Consider the following 24,337-nt stretch of genomic DNA (forward strand, 5'->3'; position numbering starts at 1 on the left):
GGATCCCATTTCTAAAGGCTAATTTACATCTTTATACTTTTATTTTTTGAATCCTTGAACGAAAATCATGGGTCCATCACTGGCTCACAAGGCAACAAATTATCTCATACAAGTAAAATAATTACGCATCCCTTTAGCACTGCACTAGTGCCCGTGATAAAGTTCTTAATCTCATTTACACAGTACTCTCATCATCCATTTTCCCATTAATCAGTCAACTAATACATTAGCACTTTATAAAGAGTCAAAGAAAGTCCTAACTTGCCTTATACAAGACCAAAAACTCAGTTCCATTCCGTCCCACTATATATCGGGATAAAATCGATATGAATCGGAATGAGATAAGCAAGATGACACATAAAACTATTTTAAAAATATTTTTTAGCTTATTAGAGTTAAAAAATACAAATATTATATTTTGAATTACGAAAATACGGATGAATTTTTACCCTAAGTTTATAAAGTATTTAAGTTTTGAAAAAATAAATACTTAAGTAGATATGATTTAAGTTTATCAAAGTATTTTATTTTCTAAGTTTTCAATACAAGTCCGTTTAAAGATACTTTTTTTAAACTTTTCAATTTATACTAAGTTTGTAAAAGTTTTTTTTTTTTATGTTTTTGAAAATATGCTATAAATTTTTAAGATTTGAAAATTTTGGAGTTTATGTTAAAAGTTTTAAGTTATAACTTGTAATTTAAATAACTTAAGTTTGATAAAGAAAAATTTTAATTAAATAAAATAAGTTTAAGTTTTTAAGTTTATATTATTTGAAGTTGATGAATTTATAAGTTTGTAATTTTAAAAAATCAAATAAACAAAAAATAAATGATAATAAAAGTATAAAACAATGATTGTCATTAAAAAATCAATCCAATTTATTTAAATTTGTATTACAATTACAACTATTAGTAGAATGACTAATTTACGCAGCCACCTTCTAGGGAAGGTTCTGTTTCAACTAAACCTTGAATGTAATACTAATAGTTGTATAGTCATATAAAGTTTTTCTCTAACTTAGTTAAATATTGACCGTTATCAACTTCCGATTTGGTAAAACTTGTTGCCGGTCTTGAAGTTTCATGCCATCGTCACTATCACATCTAATAGTTCAATATAAGAAAAGTTCATACTAACTATCTAACTTTGTTCCTTGATTTCTTCGCTCGACATTTGTCCAATCTCTAAACAACATTGATATCTCTAAACAGTCTTCTGCTAACGAATATATGTGGTCTCCAATTTCAAATCTTGTCGCGCTGAAAGTTGTCTTCGAGCTACTAATGATCCTTGAATTGCTAGCACATCCATCACCATCCTACTAAATTTTGGAAATTAAGTTACATGAGCCCTCCACCAGTTCAATAGTTGTGGTATACCTTCCTTGTTTGAAATATTATTTGTACCCTGTTCAAGATATTTAACGAATTCACATTTAAAAGAATCAAGACCAAGTTTATGTTTCATTCTACCATGGGCACCTACTTGAGGCATAGAACTTTGAGGATTTTCAACATTGTCTAAGGAACAATATTTATCATACATTTCTTTAGCAAGTAATTGATGATATTTTGACATGTACATATGTTGGCAAGCCATGGTTTATGGGGGCTGTGAGTTGTCTGAACTCTCCTCCATAGTGGTGCTCAATTCTATTCCCAATAATATATACTTTCTCTTTTTCTGGTTTGAGGTAATTGCTCAAACTATCCTCTTAAAAGACAATGTTTCTCTTTGCTTAATGTAAAAATACATTTTGGGTTGAGATAATTACTCAAAAGGGGTCTCTTTAAGAGGTAACTGTTCTGTGCTTAATCTTTCTGAAAACTCTTTTAACTTTTCTAAAAAAAAGTCTACTCTTTTTCTTCATGTAAAAATGAAACATTAGGGGAAATACTTCATTCCCCTATACTCTTTCTCAAACTGCTCTTTACTTCCTCAAAACTCAGTTTAAACAATAATGTTTTGTTTAAAAGATTCTCAATAAGAATTCACTGACTACTCATGGGTGTTGGGTTCAACTTCACGGGCGAGGTGATGGATCGTGGACCCCTTCACGACCTGTGAACCTCTTTGTAAAGGGGCTTTCAATGTTTACCCTTCACCACGGTTTGTTGTACGGTTCGTAACACCCTGTACGGACCGTACAACCTTCCGTACTTGTGCACTTATTCTCAAATTCCAATTTCAAGGTGTTACATTATCATTACTTTTATTGTGCTAATCCTTGCCCTAAGACACTCACTGAATATCATTATCTAAGAATATCATTATTTTTGTTTATGGTATGTTAGGTAGCAAAGGAGATCTCACGTACATGAAGACACGTGAACAAGGAGTACTTACTGACAGGGTCGTCTCAATAAGTTTGGGGGCCTAAAGCACAATTTCATAGATAGGCCTTAATTATTTATTCGTCATATGTAAATTGAATAACTATATTCAAGGTAATCCTACAAGTGAAGTCTCGAAAAGGTAGGATGTACACATACCTTAAGAAATAAGAATGTAAACAATGAAAATTTTCAATGAAAAAATATAATATAAAGTTGGAATATTTGGCTCAATTTTTAAAAAAAGTTTATATAATAATATTGAAATATTTGTGTTGAATTTGATAAGTTGATATAACAACATTAAAATAGTATTTGATTTGTTGCAGTACTTGAAATTAAAAAAATACCCCCAAAAAAAACAAAATTCGATCTTTTTATAAACACACAATAGATTTTGGCTTTTCGCTGTGCTCCTTTTTTTCAGTTATAGGGCGGAGAGAGGGATGCAACTGAATTGTAAAATATTTGACCGTTTGATAGACTTTAGAATATTCAATAATGAGAGAATAAAAAAAATAAATGTAAGAATTGTAATGAGGGTTCATGGTAATCGTCAAGATATAAACAAGTCAACAAAATAGGTATCCATGTTAGAAAGGATGCTACAATTAACTAAACACTATTCAATTTCCCAATTATTACAACGACCTCCACATTAAATAAAGTAAACAGTTACTATTATATTTTCTAATTTATCAAGACATGACATAATATATATATATATATACACACACACTAGTTTTCTGACACGTGCGTTGCACGTGATTACCAATTTCAAAAATATATGTTATGGTAAATAGTATTGCTTATTTAAGCGAAGATTTGAATAATATGCTTAGCAAAAAGTAATATTACAGATTCTTTTGTGAATGTTCAATGTGGATCGTCATATATATATATCTCTTATTCACGCAAACCTATAAAGATGGTCAATGAAAAATTTTATTAGTTAAATGCAATTATGTATATATTTATTTCAATTTGATTAGGTTCAATCATGTAATTAATCTTATTTCACTAATATTACGTTATAGACAATTTGTTTTGTATTTTTCTTGTCAGAAAGATATTCAGAAGCATATATCTACATCACAAGAGAAATTGTTCACAAAAGCAAATGACTTTAGACTACATAATGTTAACTTCATATATTGGAACATTACAAACTAATGTGTATATTAAGCACAAAAATAATTAATATGTCATCAAAATTATATTATTTTCCTCAAGTACTCAAGATTATGGAATATACCCTCTTAGGATAGACAACTTACTTCATCAAAATAGTGGTACCTCATATTCCGCTAAACTTCAAACTCACTCAAAAGACAATAAATTACACAAGGAATTTTAAAATGCAAGAAGAAGAAGAGTAGAAGATTAGAAAAACTTGTGGTTGAAAAGTGAGAGGAAGTCCCTCTATTTATAGTCAACAAAGGATAGTATGAACAAATATTTTTTTGTGTCTTATCTGAAAGATCATGACCTTTCCGAGATGTCACAACACTTTGGAAAAGTCACAACTTATTGAAAAAGTCAAAACTCCTTGGAAAAAGTCACAACTCTTTGGAAAAGTCGCAACTCTTTGGAAAAGTCACAACTTATTGAAAAAGTCACAACTCTTTGGAAAAGTCACAACTCATCGAAAATCACAACCCTTTGAAAAAAGTCCCAAGTTATCGGAAAAGTCACAAGCTAAGTTGGGATATTATAGTAATTTAACATTCAAGTTAGGAGTTCATGCTTCTTTTATTCACGCAAACCTATAAGGATGGTCAATGAAAAATTTTATTAGTTAAATATAATTATGTATATATTTATTTCAATAATGTAATTAGTCCTATCTCACTAATATTACCTTATAGACAATATTTGTTTTGTATATTTCTTGTCATTTAACCAAATGTTTTTTGCATGTGTATTCTATGTTAAATTGTTTAGATGTCATATGAACATGTGAAGAGAACAACTACATTTTATATATTCACATATTTTCACATTTGTTGTGAGTTTTTTTTTTTTTTTTTAAAGAACTCGGAACATTTTAAAATAATATATTTTCAAGTTAGAAGATCTTGTTAACTTGATAATACATTTGTGACATATATAATACTTTAATTTAAATACAAATACCTACCCAAATATAAATATATATTTGCATTAATGAAAATATTTATCTCATAAAATTAGCTATTAAATAAATAATAAAAATTAAACTAATCCAAACTTCTATTGACGTTATTACAAGTCATATGAACTTTTCTTCGTCTAAAATACTGAAATATTAAGAAATAGTAAATAAGTAAAACAAAAGGGCGATGTTTATATAGTAATAACTATTTTGAAGCAAACTTCCTGGGAGTCTAAATCACATAAGTAACATTGATAAATAAAATCATTCTTTTGTCTCGATCATCAAAAATAAATCGTGACAATTCTCTAAATTTTGGAAAAAAGATATTCAGAATCATATATCTACATCACAAGAGAAATTGTTAACTAAAACAAATTACTTTAGACTACATCATGTTAACTTCATATATTGGAACATTACATACTAATGTGTATATTAATCCAAAAAATAATTATTATATCATCAAAATTATATTATTTTCCTCAAGTACTCGAGGTTATGGAATATACCCTCTTAGGATAGAACGATTTACTTCATCAAAATAGTGATACCTCATATTCCGCTAAACTTCGAACTCACTCAAACAACAATAAATTACACAAGGAATTTTAAAATACAAGAAGAAGAAGAAGAAGAGTAGAAGATTAGAAAAAATTGTGGTTGGAAAATGAGAGGAAATCCCTCTATTTATAATCAATAAAGGGTAGTATGAACAAATGTTTTTTGTGTTTTATCTGAAAGATCATAACCTTTCCGAGAAGCCACAACACTTTGGAAAAGTCACAACCCTTTGGAAAAGTCGCAACTCTTTGGAAAAATCACATAATATTGAAAAAGTCACAACCCTTTAAAAAAAGTCACAACTTGTCGAAAAAGTCACAACTCATCGAAAAAGTCACAATCTAAGTTAGGGATATTATAGTAATTTAACATTCAAGTTAGGAGTTCATGCTTTTAAGGTATATATATATATAGAGAGAGAGAGAGAGAGAGAGAGAAAATTGGTATATGGGGCTCCAAACGATTGCTTTAGTGGCCTTATGATCGAGACGACCCTTGCTTACTATTTTCAAATTGTTAGTGAACTCACAACCTTGTTCTTGGGATCCATTGAGTCATTATTGCTTTCTAGTAACTTTTAAGTTATGTTATAAATTAGTTGCAATCTTTTCACAAAAAACACAAAAGATAAATGCTCTATAATGATAGTACTTGGTATAGTCATTGTTTGTCTATTGGGCATGTTACCATGCTCAAATTATTTTAATTTATATTTTATTTAACCATTGCTTGACTTAATTATATATAATCGATCAAATTAATAATAACAAATCATTAATGCACAATTCTGTTTTTATAATGTGCTTTCAATATGGTTCTATAGTATTGAATATATGTTGCGTCAAGATCGGATGAGAGACATGTCACACAAGATCATACTTCTAACAAAAATATCAAAAATTAGATACAATTTTTCAATTTTAATCACGTACATCTATAGTTATTTCCAAAAAAGATAAACTTATAAATTTATTTTAACTCTAGGTATCAATTAAACGACAGACACCAAAAACGAATATTTGTGCACTTTGTTGGTGTGTACAATTCCGATATGGGCCACAAAAAGCCCAAAAAAACACGGTAGCTGAAAACAGTCGAGATAAAATCTATCTTTCGGGTCCGCAATTCCCAAATTGTTGTATTTTTCCTTGTGGAAAAGAAGATCTATGCCAATCTGTTATCATCGTGTGTTTTGATAACCCTTTCATCTCAAAGTCCACCCCTAAACCTATAAAGTTTCCTCAAGATCTTCCTTTTTATGTCACAAGTACTCTCTCTTTGCTCTTGAAATTGTTTTTTTTTCTAAACTGGGTTTTTTTCCGCTTTTGATTTTGAACCCAAAAGTAAAAAGAATGGGAAAAAATCAAGCTTACAAAGCTATGCAGCGAGCAAGGTTGGGTTCTGGCTCAGGTGGACCTGATGAAGTTGATGATGGAATGGTTCGTCCCTTTTCACACTATTCTTTAATTATTAATACTATTTGAGTTAAAGTTCATTCTTTTTTTGTTTTGAACGTTTATTTGGTTGTAAAAAGGAAATTGTTTGTCCATTTGGGAATGTATGTGTGCTGTTTTTGCACATGGGTATTGCTTTATATGAGATTTTCTGGAGTTTATTTTATCATTTTTGGTTCTAAAGTGTACTTGGTGGTTAATTGTGTAAAATTATCTGCTTCAAGTTGGTTGGTGTGGCAGAAAATGTTCTCTGTAGGACATGTTTTTGGTGGGAAGTATGTTACTTTGGAAAATCATTTTCTATTTCCAGTGTTTGGTTGGTTTAGAAGTTGGTGACATACTTTGGAAGATATTTTTGGATATGAAGGTTTGAGTGGTTGACAACAATGTTTTAGTGTTGATTGGAGTAACTGATGTGGATAATTAGTTGTAATACTTTTATAGGAAAATTACTTCTGCCAATAAGTGTGGCGCGAACATTTTCTCCATTTTGGTTAAAAAAATTATTATTTTTGGAGAGAGCATCTTCCCCAGTTCAAGATAACCAAACATTGATAATGTGAGGGGACACAACCATTTAAACGAGCTCTATGTGAAAAATGCAAGTGGAAGTCTTTGATTAAGCTTCATGATGGTTAAAGATAAGGAAAAAATTATTTGATTGACTGTATAAGACAATGAAAGTCTAATTAATGGGAGGTGTTATGAAGATAGATCCAATTCCATCCAGAAAGTTAAATGGAATTGTATAATATCTTTCTACTTTTGGTGTAATCTGTAAGTATCTTGTTTTCTAGTTGCTGTTTTTTTTATCTAACACTTTTTGATGGTGTCCAGCATGTCCTTAATGCTGAGGAATACACATTTACCAGTTTCAAAAAAAAAAAAAAAGTCTAATTAATTTTGAGTAGTGTTAACTTTAATTCTCTTAGTTTGTGTTTGGTACCTACATTTTTCTTCAACTTTTTTCTTAGAGTTTATATAATTGAGCTAACTTTTTTCTATTTAGTACATTGGAGTCATCGAGAATTGTCTTTTTCTTTGTTTCTTGTGCTTCGTCTGATGAGGACTGTCGCAGGTGGATGGTTCTTTTCATACACCAGAGTGGCATGCGGCTCGTTTGGCAAGCCTCAAAACTTCTCATACAGTTACCTGGGAAGAGTTCAAACAGAAACAGAAGGTAATATACTCAACCACCTGATGGTCATATGAGGTGTACATAATCTTGGCTTGCATTTCCCGGGTTTGCTTACTTGGACTGCATTATTTCGTTCTTGATCAATTTGTTTCTTCCTGAAGCTAAAGAAAATGTTGGTCAATGTAGCTGTTACATCAAATTACAGTTATATAAGAACATGGTTGAATTTGTTTCATAAACACCATTGTGATTGGCTTTAATGATTGTAGAGATATGTGAAGATAGAATGACAACACTTAAGAAGTGAACCTTGGAGAATAATAGGAAAAGAGGAACTAAGTATGCTTGGTTATGGTATATAATACTTGATATTTTGCAAACACCACTAGGCCGGCATAAAGAGGAACAATTCTAAGATGCTATGTATTTAGATGGCCTTGCTGTTTTCACTAGATGGTTAAGTACAACTAGCAAGTCATCGCATAAACTTTTTCTGCAAGTGTTTGAAAATCGGACTCCAGGGTTTGCACCCACTACATTGACCATTAGACGACACCCTTGGATGCTATTTTTTTAGCTGTTACTAGCAACCTGGTCATTGGAGAAGTTCTGCATTTTGCGAATGATTTATTTTTTCCCCAAAAAATGCATATTTGAAGCTCCCTTTCCTTTATTGGGGTGGAGGGATACTAATTTTGGACTATCAGTTATAAATTGGCTTTTGTGTGGATCCACTTAGATCATACAATTGCCTATTACTATAGTTTCCTGATATTGAATTTTTTTTATCTTCCCGCTCCGTGTCTTATTTTGGAGATGCATAATACTAATGATACTCTTTTAGGAAGAAGAAGTGAGAAAAGGAGAGCTAGAAGCAGACAAAGATAAAATGATGAGGGAATACAGGGCTCAGCTAGATGCTGAAAGGGCCAGCAAGCTCTCTCAGGGAAGGAATCATTCCAGCAGTAAACACAGTAGCAAAAAGGGTAAAATGTTCTGAAATTTCTTAACGGGAGTCAATTTTTCTAGTTCTTTTAGTTATTTTATATCTTAGTGCGTGTCAAATTTCTAGTTGACTTAGATCAGTTCGTTCTTGATGGTGAAATGCATTCATGCAGATAAGAAGGACAAAGATACAAAGAAACAGAGAAGCAAAAAGAGAAAGGTGAAGATTTTTTTCAATCTAGACTCTCTTCTTTTCTTTGCTTGTGAGAATGAAAAAAGTTAACTACAATCTTCGTTGGATTATGCATGGTTGTCTTGTTATACCATGAAAGAAACATCAATGCTTAAGGAGTTTTGAATTCTATTGGTTTTGCTATCCTAAAACCTGAATTGTCTTGCTTGACACCGTATAGTTTGCATCCATAAATAATGAAACCAAATGCTATTTTTGGGATCAGAATTTAATCTGTAATTATTCTAACAGAAAATAATTTATGTAACTTCAACATTACCAGTTTCAAAAAAAAAAAGTTTTATGTAACTGAAAACAGTGAAACCCCTAGTTAAAAAAGTGCAAATACCCGCTTGTATCTTCAGTAAGAATCAGTTAAGCCCATTTTGATCGATTAGGGGTTCCGCTAGTGTTAGATTTGAAGTCTTCAATTAAGGGTTTCAGGGTGGGAGCATTGGTGCTTGGGGTCTTTTACTTCCATGTTATGGCCATGGCCTTCTGCTAGTCTCATGTTTTCTAGCAGCACCTTTTCATTTCACTAAGCCCTTTAACTCAAGTATACTGTAGCCAATGAAGACCAAAGAGTAAGAAATTTTAGTTTCAGGTTAGATAATTTTTTTTTTTTTTTTTTGACGAAGTAAAGGGTTTCATTAAGGAGCATCAGGGTGAAGATTTGTCTTCTTAATTGTCAAAAAGTAAAGATTTGTCTTCTTTCCTCATTGCTTTCTTTTGTTGCAGAATGAATCCTTGAGCCGACTTACTAATGAGATTTAAAGGATTTTTGAGTCTGCCTATTATTAAGTTAACTTGAGCAGTGTTCATGGTATAAGAACATCCAATATTTACTAGTTCACTGTAATTGGTATAAATGCTTACAATTCCACCTATATATGTCATGATGAAATTTCAAAGTGATAGATTGAATGTTGAATTGGTCCCATTTGATAAGAGAGTAATTTTATACCCAAGGGTGTGTCCTATTGGTCAATGAAGTGGGTTGAGAATCATGAGGTCTTAGGTTTAGATCCTAGCAGAGACAAAACCACTATTTGATTCTTCTCATTTCTCCTAGCCTTGGAAGAATGAGTTGGCTGGTACCTGTTGTGGGTGGGAGGTGACATGTATCTCGTGGAATTAGTCGAGGTGCGCACAAGTTGAATGGATTTCAGAGTAATAAAAACAAACAGAGAGTAATTCTCGCGGTTAAGCCCTCCTCTTCCAACCAAAATTTTGGGAGTTTGTGTCAACATCGGGGAAGTGTGGAAACAAATCTTTTGGCTATTTGGCCCTAAGGGAGGGCGTTTGGGGTTTACAAAATCACCCGAAGAAGTGAGTTGGCCCTGATATCTTGATTGTTACTTCTCTTGTCTTAAAGGTACGGACTATGTTGTAGTAACATAGTCGGAAGAAAGGATGTGATAATAAGTAAGACAAGGTAATTATTAGATGACTTTGGAATGAAAGAAATATAAAAAACATTTAACAACCTGAAAAGAATAAAATAATTAAAAGAAGGTAACTCATATTTGAGTATATGAACCCTTCGGGGTGGCCCAGTGGTTTGAGCTTGGGACTTCCATGTTGGAGGTCTCAAGTTTGAAACCCCTTGCCAGCGAAAGCAAGGGGTTTGCCTTCTGGGTTGAGCTCGTTGCACTAGGCTTGCCTAGTGTGGGTTATCTCTCCTATGTGGTTTGCGAGCTATTGCATAGAAGCGGGGGTTTTACCCTGTGCGCACCCAAATGGTAGCGGCTGCGGGTTTCCCTTGTCATAACAAAAAAATAAAATATTTGAGTATATGAGATAAAAATTGACACATGCCAATCTTCAAACTCACAATTGAGAGCTTCATATGTACTTCAATAAGCATCTGAATGGGTAGTTGGTTGACCAAAAATTTTGAACTTAATTAAATCTGTTAGCCATCAGTTATCAAGATGTCCTAATTTTAATTGATATGTCTATCAAATGTTGAATATGCTATAGCAGGTGACCTTAATGAATTTCCATGAAAAATAGCTTAGCAATTGTCAAATAGTCTATATACGTTTTTCTCGTGTTGAATCGTGAATGTAGACGAAAAAATTGTACTTGGAAGGAATGAAGTTCTCCCTTGTACAAGGAATTAAAAAAGGAGGGAATTCTCAAATAGTGAAACTGTTATGATTCTTAGAAGGAAGGATCGATTCACAGGGGATATATAAATCAGCTCGTTAAAGGGAGGCTGAAACCTTAGAATTCATTAAAAGAGAACTCCGATCTCTTCAACTCTTCAAAGGGAGACTGAAACCTTAAGAGTTCAATGGAAGAGAGAACTCTAATCTCCTGTTTTTTACTGAATTATGATTTACTGATTTAATCATCAAAAGCCCCTTTAAATAGGAGTTTTATTACATCAATAGGAAGTCTAATTCTAATGAAAGTAGGAGACCTAAATCCTATTCCAAACTAATAACTATAACTTAACCTAATCCTTATGAAATTATGAAACATAAATCCTATTCTAGAATAATAAATAAAACAACTAAAAATATAATTAAATACTTAATTTAAGGGCTTCCAACGCATCCACAACAGAAACCTATATTCAGCAACTACCAACCCCAAATTTGAGTTAACCAAAATTCTAAGCCTTCCCATACCATCACAACAGCCTTCGAAAAGCGAAACAGAAGATAAGCTTAAACACCACTTTGAGGGCCAACAATCTTCTACTTTCTTTCTAAAATGTCTTTTTAATTATTTTAGATTTCAATCTTTCTAGTTCTTGCTAATTTCTTTGATCACTATACCATTGATTTAGGTTTATATTTAACAAATAGTATGCTATTTAAATATACCAGTATACTGTTGGTTTAGGGTTATCTTTAACATAGTAAACTATAAGTATACCAGTAAACCATTGATTTAGGTTTATAATTGACAAATAGTATGAAATTGGGGAACTTGGAATTTGTAACAAACTTTTAGGGAAGAACTATTGCAGGTAAAGGATTTGTGGGTAAAACATTCCTAGTGAACTAAATACGAGAAACATATGAACTTGACCACCCCTTCTTGCTCTGCGCGATAACAACGAGGAGGAGCGCTTTTGAGCAAAAGTAAAGACCCGCTCCGCCAGAGAGTGTAAAGAACCTGGGGTGATTCGGTATTGGATGTGATTTGTTTCTAGTTTTCTCATAAAAAATAATTTGTTTTTAAAAAGCTGTATAGAGTGTTGTGAATGTGGTACTAGATGTAATTTTCAAAAAGGTGTGGTAATTTTATAAGGGAAAAAGGACAAATATACCTCCGAACTTTCGTAAATGATATCTAAATACCCTTCGTTATACTTTTTGGACACTGATGTCCTTACCGTCCAAATTTTGGGACGTATATAACCTTTCTACTAACTGCGGGACACATGTCGCAATCTAAAAGCGCCTACCCAAAACCCACCCGAATTTATCAAAACCCACCCACAAATTATAACCCAAAACCGCCTACTCTTTTATCCACCCATTTTGATTCTAAATTCCATTATAAACAAATCCACATAATTTTTTGTTAGCAAATGCAATTTCATCAACCCATTTTGATCCTCAATTAATTATAAACAGACCTAGATAAAATTTTGTTAGCAAATTCCAAATGATTTTTTGTTATATTTAGCTTTTAAAAAATAATTTATGATGCTCCAATTTAAACAATTTTTTTCTCATAAAACTTTGGCAGCAACAAATGCTTAGTTGAATACTACATCAAATTCCTTGACTTGAGGAGAAAAAATTCTTTTACCTTCACTATAAATTCTTTTAAATTGTTTTTTAAAAGCCAAATATAATAGTCACATTTTTAATATTACTAGGAATTTTATTAAATACTACGTCAACTTCTTTCTTCTCCTCTGCTCGACCTGGGGCGTTGATGACGGCGGCAGAAGTGAAGATGCGGCTGAAACTCCAAGCTTGACTACCTTCTCCGGTGCTTCAATGGTGGCAAGAGGGTGGACGGAAGTTGCTTGGTAGTGGTGGAGATTGGGAGTGCGAATGGGGAGTTCTAGGGTTTTGGTGGGGAAGAAAATTGAAGCTTTTTAATTTGGATTTGGTGGAGAAGATGATAAGTGTTTAGAGAAGTTTTGGGTTATAATTTGGGTGGGCTTTTTAATTAATCCGGGCAGGTCTTTTATTTATGGGTTGAAATTTCATAAATTTTGGATAGACGTTTTAGATTGCGACACGTGTCTCACCGTTAGTAGAAAGGTTATACACGTCCCAAAATTTGGACGGTAAGGACATCAGTGTCCAAAAAGTATAACGAAGGTTATTTAGATACCATTTACGAAAGTTCGAGGGTATATTTGTCCTTTTTCCCATTTTATAAAAATGTTTTGTAAAATAGATTTTCATGTATATTTTCCGAAATTAGAAAAGGGAAAAAGGAATAGAATATCAAAATGTAGTTCTAACTTTTTTTTTTTTTTTTTTTTTTTTTATATTTGATAAATATGATACTATGTCTAAGTTGTACAAAATATATTGGATAGATTACGGATGACCAAGTATTCCAACTGGCATTCCTTCCATTTTTTAGTTCTGCATGTTTTCTTCTAACATGTAGTACCATATCTCCCTGTTCCTTGCCAATCTAGGCTACTGATGCCGTCTTCGTGCGACTGTTGTTGTCTAAAGATAGTTGGAAAGTTCATTGTAGAAGGTTATCACTGTATAATTCTTCATTCCAGAAACCAACTGTGGTGCCCTTTTACGCCTTAAGTGTGACATCCCTCTAGAAGTTCTCCCATCCATATGTTGTTCTCTTCATAGGGATACATAGTCACGTAGAGGCGGAGCAAAGATTTGAAGATTATGGGTTCGGGATTCTAATCCCTTTATGTTACTGGGTTCTAAATTATTAGTTTTTACATATTCAATGGATTTTGTTAATACAAATACAAAGTTTGGACCAAAGTTACTGTTTTAGGCTAGACACGTAATGTTCACATTAGGGGTTCCCTTGGGGATACACCATTCAACATGTTCATATGACCAATCCCTCCCCCCCGCCCACCCGCCCATCCCCCACCCATGTTTCATATGCGTTGACAATAATCTTTCTCTAAAATGCTTGATCCTACATGCTGTACCGTCCTATCCATTTGTGTAGGTAAGACACTACTGAATACCCTCGAGTCTTTTATCTCTTGAACCCGCCACCTTCATAAGAGGAGTGACTAATTTCAATTGCCAAATTAAACCCTCTTACCCTTTTGAGTTCCATAAGAAATTTCTTTCCAATTGCTTTAGCTTTTCTGCTATGTTGATCGGCACATTAAATATATAATAGGTCAAAATTTTGGACAAAGTGTTCTTAGGAAGTGTCTCCCTCCCCTTTGATATGTTCTTATTTTACTATTCTGTAACCTCTTTTACACTTTCTCCATCACTGCATTCCATGCCGCTTTCTTCTTGTGTCTTGCACCCAATGATAATTTGTTTACTGTCCTTCCTTTCCCTGGCTGTGCATCTCCTCAGATAACCTTCAATTACTACTTCATTCATCATCATGATAAGAGAGTTCCCATCACTAATATGTACAACTTAGAGAACAAAGGATCTCCTTGTTATAAACCTTTGAACTTTTGAAGAAATCTGAGGGAGTTCGTTGACCAAAGCTGAGAACTTGACCATGGATATGCAAAATTGAATGCACGGTCTTCATTTGTCCCCGAAGCCAGTTTTTTCATTATGCAGCCAAGAAGCTCCATTTTGACACGGCCATATGTCTTATCTAAATTCAGCTTGCAAGACTCTGCTTCCTATTTTTCGTTCTTGAGTTCACTACTTCATTTACAATCAAAAAAACATCCAGCCCTTTTTCCTTCCAAGTATATGAGTCATTGACATGGTGCTGTCGAAGACCTTAAATCAAAAGAAAAACACTTATAGCTCTGAAATCCTTGATATTGTATGCCCTGTCTAATAATTGCAATTAAAGAAGAATTAATACTCTTTTCAAATTTTCTTGTAGAATTCAATGCCTTATTGCACTCATGATGTCTTCTTTTAATTAGTCTCCAACATTGACAAAAGAACTTGTGAAACCGTTAGGGCGTGGTACTTTTCCCTTTGTCCTCTGCATAGCTACTAATTGCCTTTGATACTTCCTCCTCCAAGAACTTCATCCGGGGTACTCTCTTATTTGCCCCCATTTGCTTAACTTCACTCCCAATTTTGGTCTCCTCTCCAATTCCTTATGCCTTGTATATGGAAGCCCTTAATAGCCCTTTTACTTGCTCTTTTTCCTCATACTTTGTTTAGCTTTAGTCAATCAGTGGAAAGTTAATGTGGCAGACATAGTCACCCTTTTTAGCCACAACATCATTAATTTTGATCTCTTGGCCAATTGTCGTATTTGCTAACTCCCCCTTCACCTTTCAATTTTCTCTTGCTTGTTTAAATCCATCTCACCGATTTCATTGCTAACTCCGCAGCTCGTTCATTTTATCCCTCAGCTTTATTTCTACCCTCTGAACCACTTTATTGTTCCATCTTCAGTCATTTCTAACAGATTCAACTTCCTGCCAAAGAGAAATGTGGGTGTCCATGGACTTGATAAACTTCTCCACCAGTTCCCCACTAGTTCTACTTAGTTGCATGCCTTCTACCAACATATTTTCAGATCTGAAAAGGTTTTCAACCTCTTTCATCCTACTACCATCTAGCAAGATGGGCAAATGGTTTAATGTGAGCCTGGGAAGAGGAATCTGGGTGCCCTCTGGAAATGTTTCCTCCCACTGTGTCTAGATAAGAAATTTGTCTAATCTCTGCAAATATCCTTCCCGCCTTCACATTCGAATTCCCCAAGATCTTTCTGGACTCAAGAATCTTTGAGAAATTCCTTTCTTTTCCCTCCTGTCAAGCATTTTCTTATTTCCCTGCTTTGGCCCTGGCTCTTCCTTTGCATCCACCATCTTACTCATCTTCATTTCGCCCTCTGCACAACAATCCCCTCTGGCAACTATTCATTACTTGCTATTCATGTAAATGATATTGCTGCCCGTCATTTCTTTCATCTGAAATTCATTTTGCTTTAAGGTACCTTTATGATCAGTAAGAATGCATTGAAAAGACCTAGTAGATAAGTAGAAATAGAGGGCCTTCGATCAGAACTAATATTTGGATTTTTGAGTGTTTGTTTTTCCTTCCTTGAAAGTTCTGTGTGGGACAGATATCTATGTTCCCAGTATGCATCTAACTGAAGGAAATGGCCGATGTATTTTCCTTTTTTCATATCCTCACAAGTTATGACCTTCAAGAATTACAAAGGAAAAATTAATATTACACATAGGGTACTTGGGTCGGAGAGATTCTTAGTCTAAAACTCTTGTAGGTGGTATTAGTACAAGAAATTAAACCTTATGTTTTATTCCACAGTAGGTAAGGCAAAACATCTGCTGTGCTTTTAGTTTGTTAGAGACTATTGTTTGTTAGAGAGAATGCAACAACTTTTTGCTTAATTACTTGTACATATTGTGTTAAGAATTTATAAGTTGTTTCTCTGGACTGTCAGTTCATATTTGAAGATCTTCAGAATGGACTTGTGTGATTGAGTACACTACATTTGAATGACACATATATATTACCTAAACTGATTCAGCGTTCAAGGAGATATTCCGATTCCAGCTCTTCAAGCTCATCATCTGAATCTTCAAGTTCTGACGATGAGGATAGAGAATCCAGAAAATCAAGATCCAAGTCTAAGAGAAGGAAGAAAGAAAAGAAGCACCAGTCGAGGTCGAGGTTGAAGCAGTCTACAAGCGATGATGAAGCTGATGGTCCTTTGCCACTTTCTAGATTCTTTGGCAGCATAAAAAGCTAATGCCTCATTTGACATGTAATTCTACTTTTTCTTCTTCTGATGATGATATTGGATGTGATGGATCCTTTTTATTTGTTATTATAATGTTATTGAGGATCGTTGGTTCGTCGATGAGGGTTATGTATCCTGGTTTTAAATGAAATTCTACATTTAGTGAAAACAATTGTAAAACTACTTACTTACACATGTTCCAAGCTCCCATATTTTTGAAAAGGCTTCTCTACTTGCAGACTCATAATGAAGTGGAAGAAGGGTCAGGTAAACTTTTAGTCAAGCTACAAGAAAAGTTCACAAAATTGTATCAACAAAACTGTCAAGCATTGAAAACACATGTGAGTCTAGGGATGGACATAAATACTAGAAAGCTGAAAAACTGAACCGAATTGAACTAATTAGGTTCTTTGATTTCAGTTTTTCAGTTCGGTGTTTCCTTCTGGAAACTTCTGGGTCTTGAAATTTCAGTGCACCCGAAGAATCAAAATTTTATTAAATAAATTTAAAATTATATTACTTATATAATTTTACCCAAAACATTTTAATTTTGAACCAAATTTTGGAGCCCTAGCCCCTAATTCCTAAATTAAACATAACTCATAACCTCCTTTGTCTTCACACCCTCTAGCGAGTAGCGACCATGTTATAAATGTTTCATGTTATGCGTTGACAATTTCTGGGTTGATAATGTTTCATATTATACGTTGAACAATCCAGCACATTATTTTCCAGAAGATAGCACATGAATCCACTATGCTGGCCTGCTGGGTGGGTTCATACAAATATATATTTCATACAGAAATCCACTATTTCTGTATGTCCAGGTGTACTTGCACCCTTTCAACCCAAGGTCTACCATATTACATGATTGTTTAGACAATGTCTAAAAGTGTTGGATCTAAAATTATTAATGTATCTCCCTCCATATTTTTCATTGGCCTTCCTTCATGGAAGCCCCCCCTCAATAATCCAGTCTCCTACAATGGTTTTAGGTAAATTTGAAAGTCATTTAATTACTAGCTTAAATGACATTAAAATACCAAGATCTAGAGTCTAAAATTACTTGGACCATCACATAAATGCTTTGGGCAGTGATGGAGATGCCACTGAGAGTCGGTCCTTTTTCCACATGCCCAAATAGTCCTTTAACAAAAGACTGAATCTGAGTGTCAAATTTGAGGGCCTCAATCAAGCACCTGTGCTCAACTATTCCGATCTTAAGGAGAAGTAAAAATATTGTTGGATTATACATCTTACCATAGCTTCACATTGGCGGCGCTATATATTTGCTCCCCTCACATTCCAAACAATGAAGTTCATTAGAATTAACTGAGTTGGTGGTTGTTCCATGGGGCTTTTCCCATTCTCCATTTGACAATTCCTTCATAAGTCTTTCACTTGTAAGCTCTTTGAGAAATAGTCTTTCCAAGACGACAACGTTCCTACAAGGAGGCTAAGAGAAGTTCCATCTCTTTGGTGTTTTTCTTTAGGATTTCTAAGGCCGACCTCTTTTTGGCCTTCTACCTCTGTTTGATCCCGTCTTGATTGTGACCATGGGACGAAAGCAGGGGTTCAATGTTGACTCTAACAGTGATGTCATTAGGAAAAAAATGGATGTTGTGAAAGATTTGTTCCATGAGGCTGTTAAATGTTGGCATCAATATTAGATTTTGGATGCCCATCAATTGAGAATGAAGCAACATTTAAGTCCAAATCAGGTGGCCCAGGATCAACAGTAGGTCTCTAACGTTGACTTAGAGGGAGAGAAATCATCCATATAGTGCAAGTTTCAACCACGACAAATGGGAGTGATCTGGTGATTACAGCGTTGTGACTAGCACTAAAGGTGGTATCTTGTCTTGTTGGGTTTTCGACTGTGAGTTAACCATTTTTTGGAGTAGGAGTGGTAGCCATAGAATGAGGAGGTTCAGGAGAGAATCCACTTCCCCTAGTAAAAGGTACGGGTGGAGAGTTAATTGAAGTTATCATTTCATTTGAGCGGAAGTGATGATAGAGTAGGGATTATTCCGATAAGAAATTGGGGGTGGTGGTGGCTTCCATGGAGTAGTTTCGAGTAAATCATAGTACGAATGGAGTGTGTTGTTATCCCCAATGGATACTTCTCCATTAATGGCATAATCTTGAGGAGATATTTTACATCTCTCGAGAGATCCTCTAGTTAGAGAGTTTAAAGAAACAGGATGCGAATTGATGGTCTCTTTTAAGGTAGTGTGTGACAACTTAGATACTATAGATTTTGCTGGCTGGTCCCAGTGAAGTTGGTTTTGTGATTTTTTTTTAATCTAAGAGTATTCTGGAGATTGCTCCAGCTTACTACAATTAATCAGGTTGGTACTTGAAAAGAAATATATATTATTTTAATTTTGGTTTGAGAGCTTATTTGATGCTGCTTCAGTGAATTTTACCTGTATGGTGTTTTGTGCATATTCTCTAACCAACATTATAAGTGTGCTGGTTTGTTGGTCCTTTTTTTCCTTTTAGGGATTTGACATCCATCTTATGATTTCTGCATTTTGGAGGTAGAGGTTGCCTATAAATTTGCTACTATTTTGTTGGAGTTCAAACACTTCCTTAAAACGCCCACAGTTTGTGCACGAAATTCCTTCCCTTTCATAGATACTCTTTGAATGTGATTTTCCTTCATGATCTCATTTCTTATCTAATGGAACTTGGATGCATATATTCGTTCTTAGCATCCACGATGTACAAGTATCGATTTTCAGTAGTAGGCTTAGCTTTTTTCCTAATTTTTTAAAGTATTTTCCTATCACATAATTTAGTTTGGAGTTGATGGAGCCTGATCTAAATTGCAGTATGGGTGACCATGACTGTCCAGAACAAAGTTTGGTTTACAGATAAGAAACTATCTGCTACGAACCAAGGCCCTTCATGAAATATTTTGCTCATGTTTTTCTCTTGATTGAATTTCGCAATATAGAAATCTTAACCCAAGTCTATGAGGGTGAGGGGATCTAATTTCTTGCACATATCTGTCAATTTATTTCTCAGATAATTGAGGGACAGTTTATTTGATTTTAAAAAGGAAACTTTTTAAATTTCGAATAAATTTAGAAAGATCATTTCTTTGAATTTGAATCTTCCTCTCCTATTAAGTCACGTGAAGATGCAGAATCCCTTCACAGGGTCTTCATCCACACCATTTGTATTATACAATGATTTTACAGGTCTGACGGTTTTAGGGATGGTATCTTGCTGCTCAAATTGAGGGACATTTAGGACCTGTTTGGAAGAACATCCTGATAGTTTGATTTGGTGTAATTACATTGTCTTGTCCTGTTTTGAAGGACTAGTAATTACTTGGTCAACATGTAATTGATGTAATTGACAGGGGGTAATTACACTCTACAATGAGGTTGTGAATTGCCACGTAATTACCACCTGATTATGTTTTAATTTCTTTATTTTATTTTTATTTTTATTTTTTTGTTTTAATTTTTTTACTTCTATTATTTTAAGTTCTTTTTTTATTTTTATTATTCTAAAAATTTGTAAGTTTATTTTTTATTGTATATTATTATATTTCATTTTCTTCTTGTTCTCAACCTTACTTTACGTGATTCTATATAATTTTCTCGTATTATCTATTTCTTTATGTCATACTTATTTTCTCATTAGCATAATTTTATTAGTATTCTAATTTTTAAATTAAAATAGAATTTATTGTTAAGTAAGGTTATGGACTTACGTTTTCTTTATCAAGGAAATATAAAAATAAATCATATTTATTGCTATGTTGAAATTTGTTATAAGAGTATTATGTTAAATTTTTTGTTTTGAATTTATAACATATTTTATATTTTCAGTTTCATTTGTTTTAGTAATATTGATTTTACATTGCACGTCATTTTTTAATTAGACTTGATAGATTATATTTTTGTCAAACATTTAATAATTTATGACATTTTATTTATATATTATTCTTTTTATCAAACATGCATTTCACGATGTTCATAGAAATTTCATACTTTTAGTTGTTACGATCAATTCAATTGAAATATATTAATTTGACAAAATATAAATCAATTATTTTTTCATAATATTAGTTACAGAAAATATGTTTATTAATTAATATATTTTCAAAAAAGAATATATATCTTAAATATTTAATTTAATGTCATTTATAAAGTTTTTTATTTGTTTGGTATAAATTTTAAATAATTAATTTTTATTTTTAAAATTTATTATAATTTTATGATTGCAATTGTGCATCCAAACAGAACATGTGTAATTACATTGTGGCATCCAAACATGACATGTGTAATTACACTGTGGCAACCAAACAGGTCAGTGTAGTTATTAGATAATGTAATTACTAGGCTGGTAATTACTACCCTAGTAATTACACCAATTTCAATTACAAAGTGGCTTTCCAAACAGACCCTTAGGAGTTTTTGTAGGAGCTGAGGTCTTCTAGTGGGAGAATTTTTTTGAAGAAATATTTCTTTTTTTAGTGGGGACATAGTTAATGTGGAAAAAGAGCGCGCAATCATACTTATGAAGCCCATGGTTATCATTATTTGATTAATAATTTTTTTAATAAAAAGAATCACAAAATTAGATGAGAAAAAAACAAAATCCTCCTCCCTTTTTCATTACGATAAAAACTTAGGATCTCATATTTTACGTCAAATCAATAAATATATGACATGTGTTTGTATATTAACTTTTAATATTTAATTAATTAACGTACGTTCTCACCTCAACAAATTAGTTAATTATTACAAATTCACAAAATTTGATATAAACACTCTTAGAGTAAATATTTATCCTCCCGTTACTTATCTTTCTTGGGTTTATTACTAAAATGGAAAAATAACTAACGTTTGTCAAAGAATTTAAAAGAAGATGGCAGTTACTACGTCTATGTTAAGTGCATAACACTAAGGGGTCGTTTGGAACAAATATTGATAATGTAGGGATTAGCAATGCAAAGATTAGTAACACAGTAATTAGTAATGCAGGGATTAGTAGTGCAAGGATTATTTTTTGTCAAGTGTTTGGTTCATTACTTTTCACTTAATCTTGTGTTTGATTTAAAATTCTATAAAAAAATTATTTCCTATTAATTTTAAGGTGTGATGTACCACTAAGGAGATCATTTATGGCACGGTGTATTTCTAATTTTTTGTTGGTCAAGTATATCTTAAACTTAACATAGATTTAAGACTACTTAAATTATTCAATATCTAAAGCTTATTTTTTTTATTTTAAAAAAATAAAATAGTTCAAGTAGTTAATCGACAAACTATCTTGAATAAAAAAAATCAAGAAAAAATAGAGAAACAATATTAGTGAAATCATTAAATTACACTAAATGGATTTGGAGAATTAAAAAAAGAACATTTATAACCATTCCAATATAAATAAAAAGGAAATTAAATTACAAAATAACTTTAGGAAAATGAATAAGGGGATAGTTTAGTCATTTAGGGGTCTTATCCAAGGCTTGTCAAACCTTGGATTAGCTATCCCTCCATTTTCTAGGGATAAGATAAGACCACATATGATGGATAAGCAATCCATGGACTAAATTAAATAAAGTAACCAAACAATGTATTAGATGGACTAAATTTTAATCCATGAACTATTCTATCTAATACCGCCTACCAAACGGGTCCGGTCATTTGGTGGAGTATATTAAAATTATGCTAAATATAGTATATTAGTAGTGCTTGTATTAGTAATACATTGTATAAAAAAATTATTTGTAAAAATATCCTCCACAGTTATGGTGAAAAATATGCCAAAGGGGTTTTGAGGTATAATTTAGTCTTTAACCATGTTAATGCATGCATTAAATCCTTTTGCATTACTAACACCTAGAAATCGTTAGAAGACTAAAAGTGCATAACATGAATTTTTAATTTGGTTTATACCTTATTGTGGTTATCACCTAGTAATACATAATTGCTTTTTAAATGAGATATAGTTAATTTACGGAATGCATATCAAAATAAAAAAGAAAAGGTACTAAGATTTCTAATGTTGACCAACATTAACTTTGATCAACACCATTGATTATTTTCACACATGTTTATCTTTAACTAGCTAATCAGAATTATTATATGTTATATGTGCTAACATAACTTGTTTTTTAGTTGCTTTAAAAAGGTAAGCAAATTAATATTTGACAAGTATATATATTTTATTTTCTTTTGGAATCATCAAAAGGAATTTTCTGTCATGAAAGATTCTTTGAAGATAATTGATATGTCATTTAGGTTGACAATTAACAAACTTGTCAATGGTAAGATAATATTATATTTTTGCTTTATGGTAAGCTTCCTTCATAATACTAATTACATTAATTCTGATTTGTATATATCTACAAAAAAAGTATGCTAATTTTTGAAATCCATAAAATATATGCTTACTATAACCTACATGTCATTGAGTCAATTTGACACGTAGACTTTATTATGTCCATTTATCAAGTGTTTATTTAATTTTTGAATTTCGAGGTATCATTTTATTTATTGTGATGATTAGTGTTTACCTCTTGTTGCTTTATCTTCGAATTACAATTGAAGAAAGAAATTTTCTTAACTAGCAATAAATGAAGTTAATGTTGAAAATTAATTTGATGATCTTTCAATAAGTGAATTATTCATAAAACTTTTAAGTTGAAAATAGTATTCAGAGGCACCTATGAGGACCAACTTTGTTTCGTTTAACAGAGGTAATAATTTGTACATGATCTTTTGAAGTATTATTATGACTAAATTTATTTGTGCTATTAATAACAAAGTGATAATATTTTAAAGGCTCAGGGATAAGTTTTATTGATTGAGGGTGAGACGGTGAATTCAAGTTTCATCACACCAAAAGGGTAAGGCATCAAGTAAAGTCTTGATGCACTGTGATAGTAAAATTTTGGGTTCAAATTCCTTCGTATTTTGACCTAACACGCCTTTGTATGGATAAGACATTGGGTTAAAGTCCCAATTCAATATATTGATATATAATGATAATTGAGCAAATCGATATGCGAATTTCGTCCTATTGAATATGCTCCATCCTTAAAAGAGAATTTGATAGCAATAAAATAAAAGTCTGAAAGATGACAAGATTATTTTATGATTGGACAATGAAAAAGGATGTGAACGGACAAAATAATACTAGTAATCATTGTGATAATTATAAAAGAAAGAACAATATGAGTTCTCAAAATGGTCATTCAAAGAGTGAATGTATTTTTTGTCATCAAATTTGGTGTGAAAGGTATTGGGCACACGACTACCATATGTGCAAACTAATTTGATTTTATAAATCCTCCATCAAAATAAAGAAATAGAAAGTGAAGGTGCACTTGACCTTTCAAAGGTGATGTTAAGGTATGTCCTATGAATATGATAAATTTCAAAGTATGACAATGAACTTCTAATGAAAAAATATATAATTATGAAGCATTTATATATGATTATAGTCAATTCCTTGAAGAGAATGTGACTTGTGATAAGTATCATGAGAAGTAGACCATTCTTGAAAATGAATGTGTCAAGAGATGATGAAAAATATAAATAAGGACATACTCATGTATGATTTAATAAATACCACAACTCACCCCATATAAAAAAAAAATTATTTTGATATAAATGATCATTGGTCAAGTACATTCAGTACATCACAAATATTGTGTGGTA

The 24,337-nt window shown here is 32.4% G+C and overlaps 1 protein-coding gene across 2 annotated transcripts; it reads left to right on the forward strand.

The window, feature by feature from the left end:
- The first annotated feature begins 6,135 nt into the window (after positions 1-6,135).
- Positions 6,136-16,705, forward strand: LOC125823441 (uncharacterized). Of its 2 annotated transcripts, none has more exons than XM_049502824.1 (5): positions 6,136-6,471; positions 7,565-7,666; positions 8,469-8,610; positions 8,743-8,789; positions 16,437-16,705. In XM_049502824.1, exons 1-5 carry the CDS (start codon positions 6,385-6,387, stop codon positions 16,656-16,658), a joined length of 600 nt encoding a protein of 199 aa, XP_049358781.1. In that variant the 5' UTR covers positions 6,136-6,384; the 3' UTR covers positions 16,659-16,705. The 2 variants fall into 2 exon arrangements, with proteins under 2 accessions (XP_049358781.1, XP_049358782.1); XM_049502825.1 differs by having other exon boundaries at positions 6,162-6,471; positions 16,350-16,705.
- The last annotated feature ends 7,632 nt before the right edge of the window (positions 16,706-24,337 follow it).

This window comes from Solanum verrucosum, unplaced genomic scaffold (assembly GCF_900185275.1).
Source record: "Solanum verrucosum unplaced genomic scaffold, falcon-dt-bn FXZP01000012.1, whole genome shotgun sequence".
NCBI lineage: Eukaryota > Viridiplantae > Streptophyta > Magnoliopsida > Solanales > Solanaceae > Solanum > Solanum verrucosum.

What these genes read in the sequence shown, in the direction of transcription:
- LOC125823441 (XM_049502824.1), top strand. Translation starts at nt 6,385, where the DNA reads ATGGGAAAAAATCAAGCTTACAAAGCTATGCAGCGAGCAAGGTTGGGT. An exon ending in ATGAAGTTGATGATGGAATG is followed by an intron (nt 6,472 to 7,564) that starts GTTCGTCCCTTT and finishes GGACTGTCGCAG; the next exon opens with GTGGATGGTTCTTTTCATAC. An exon ending in TAAACACAGTAGCAAAAAGG is followed by an intron (nt 8,611 to 8,742) that starts GTAAAATGTTCT and finishes GCATTCATGCAG; the next exon opens with ATAAGAAGGACAAAGATACA.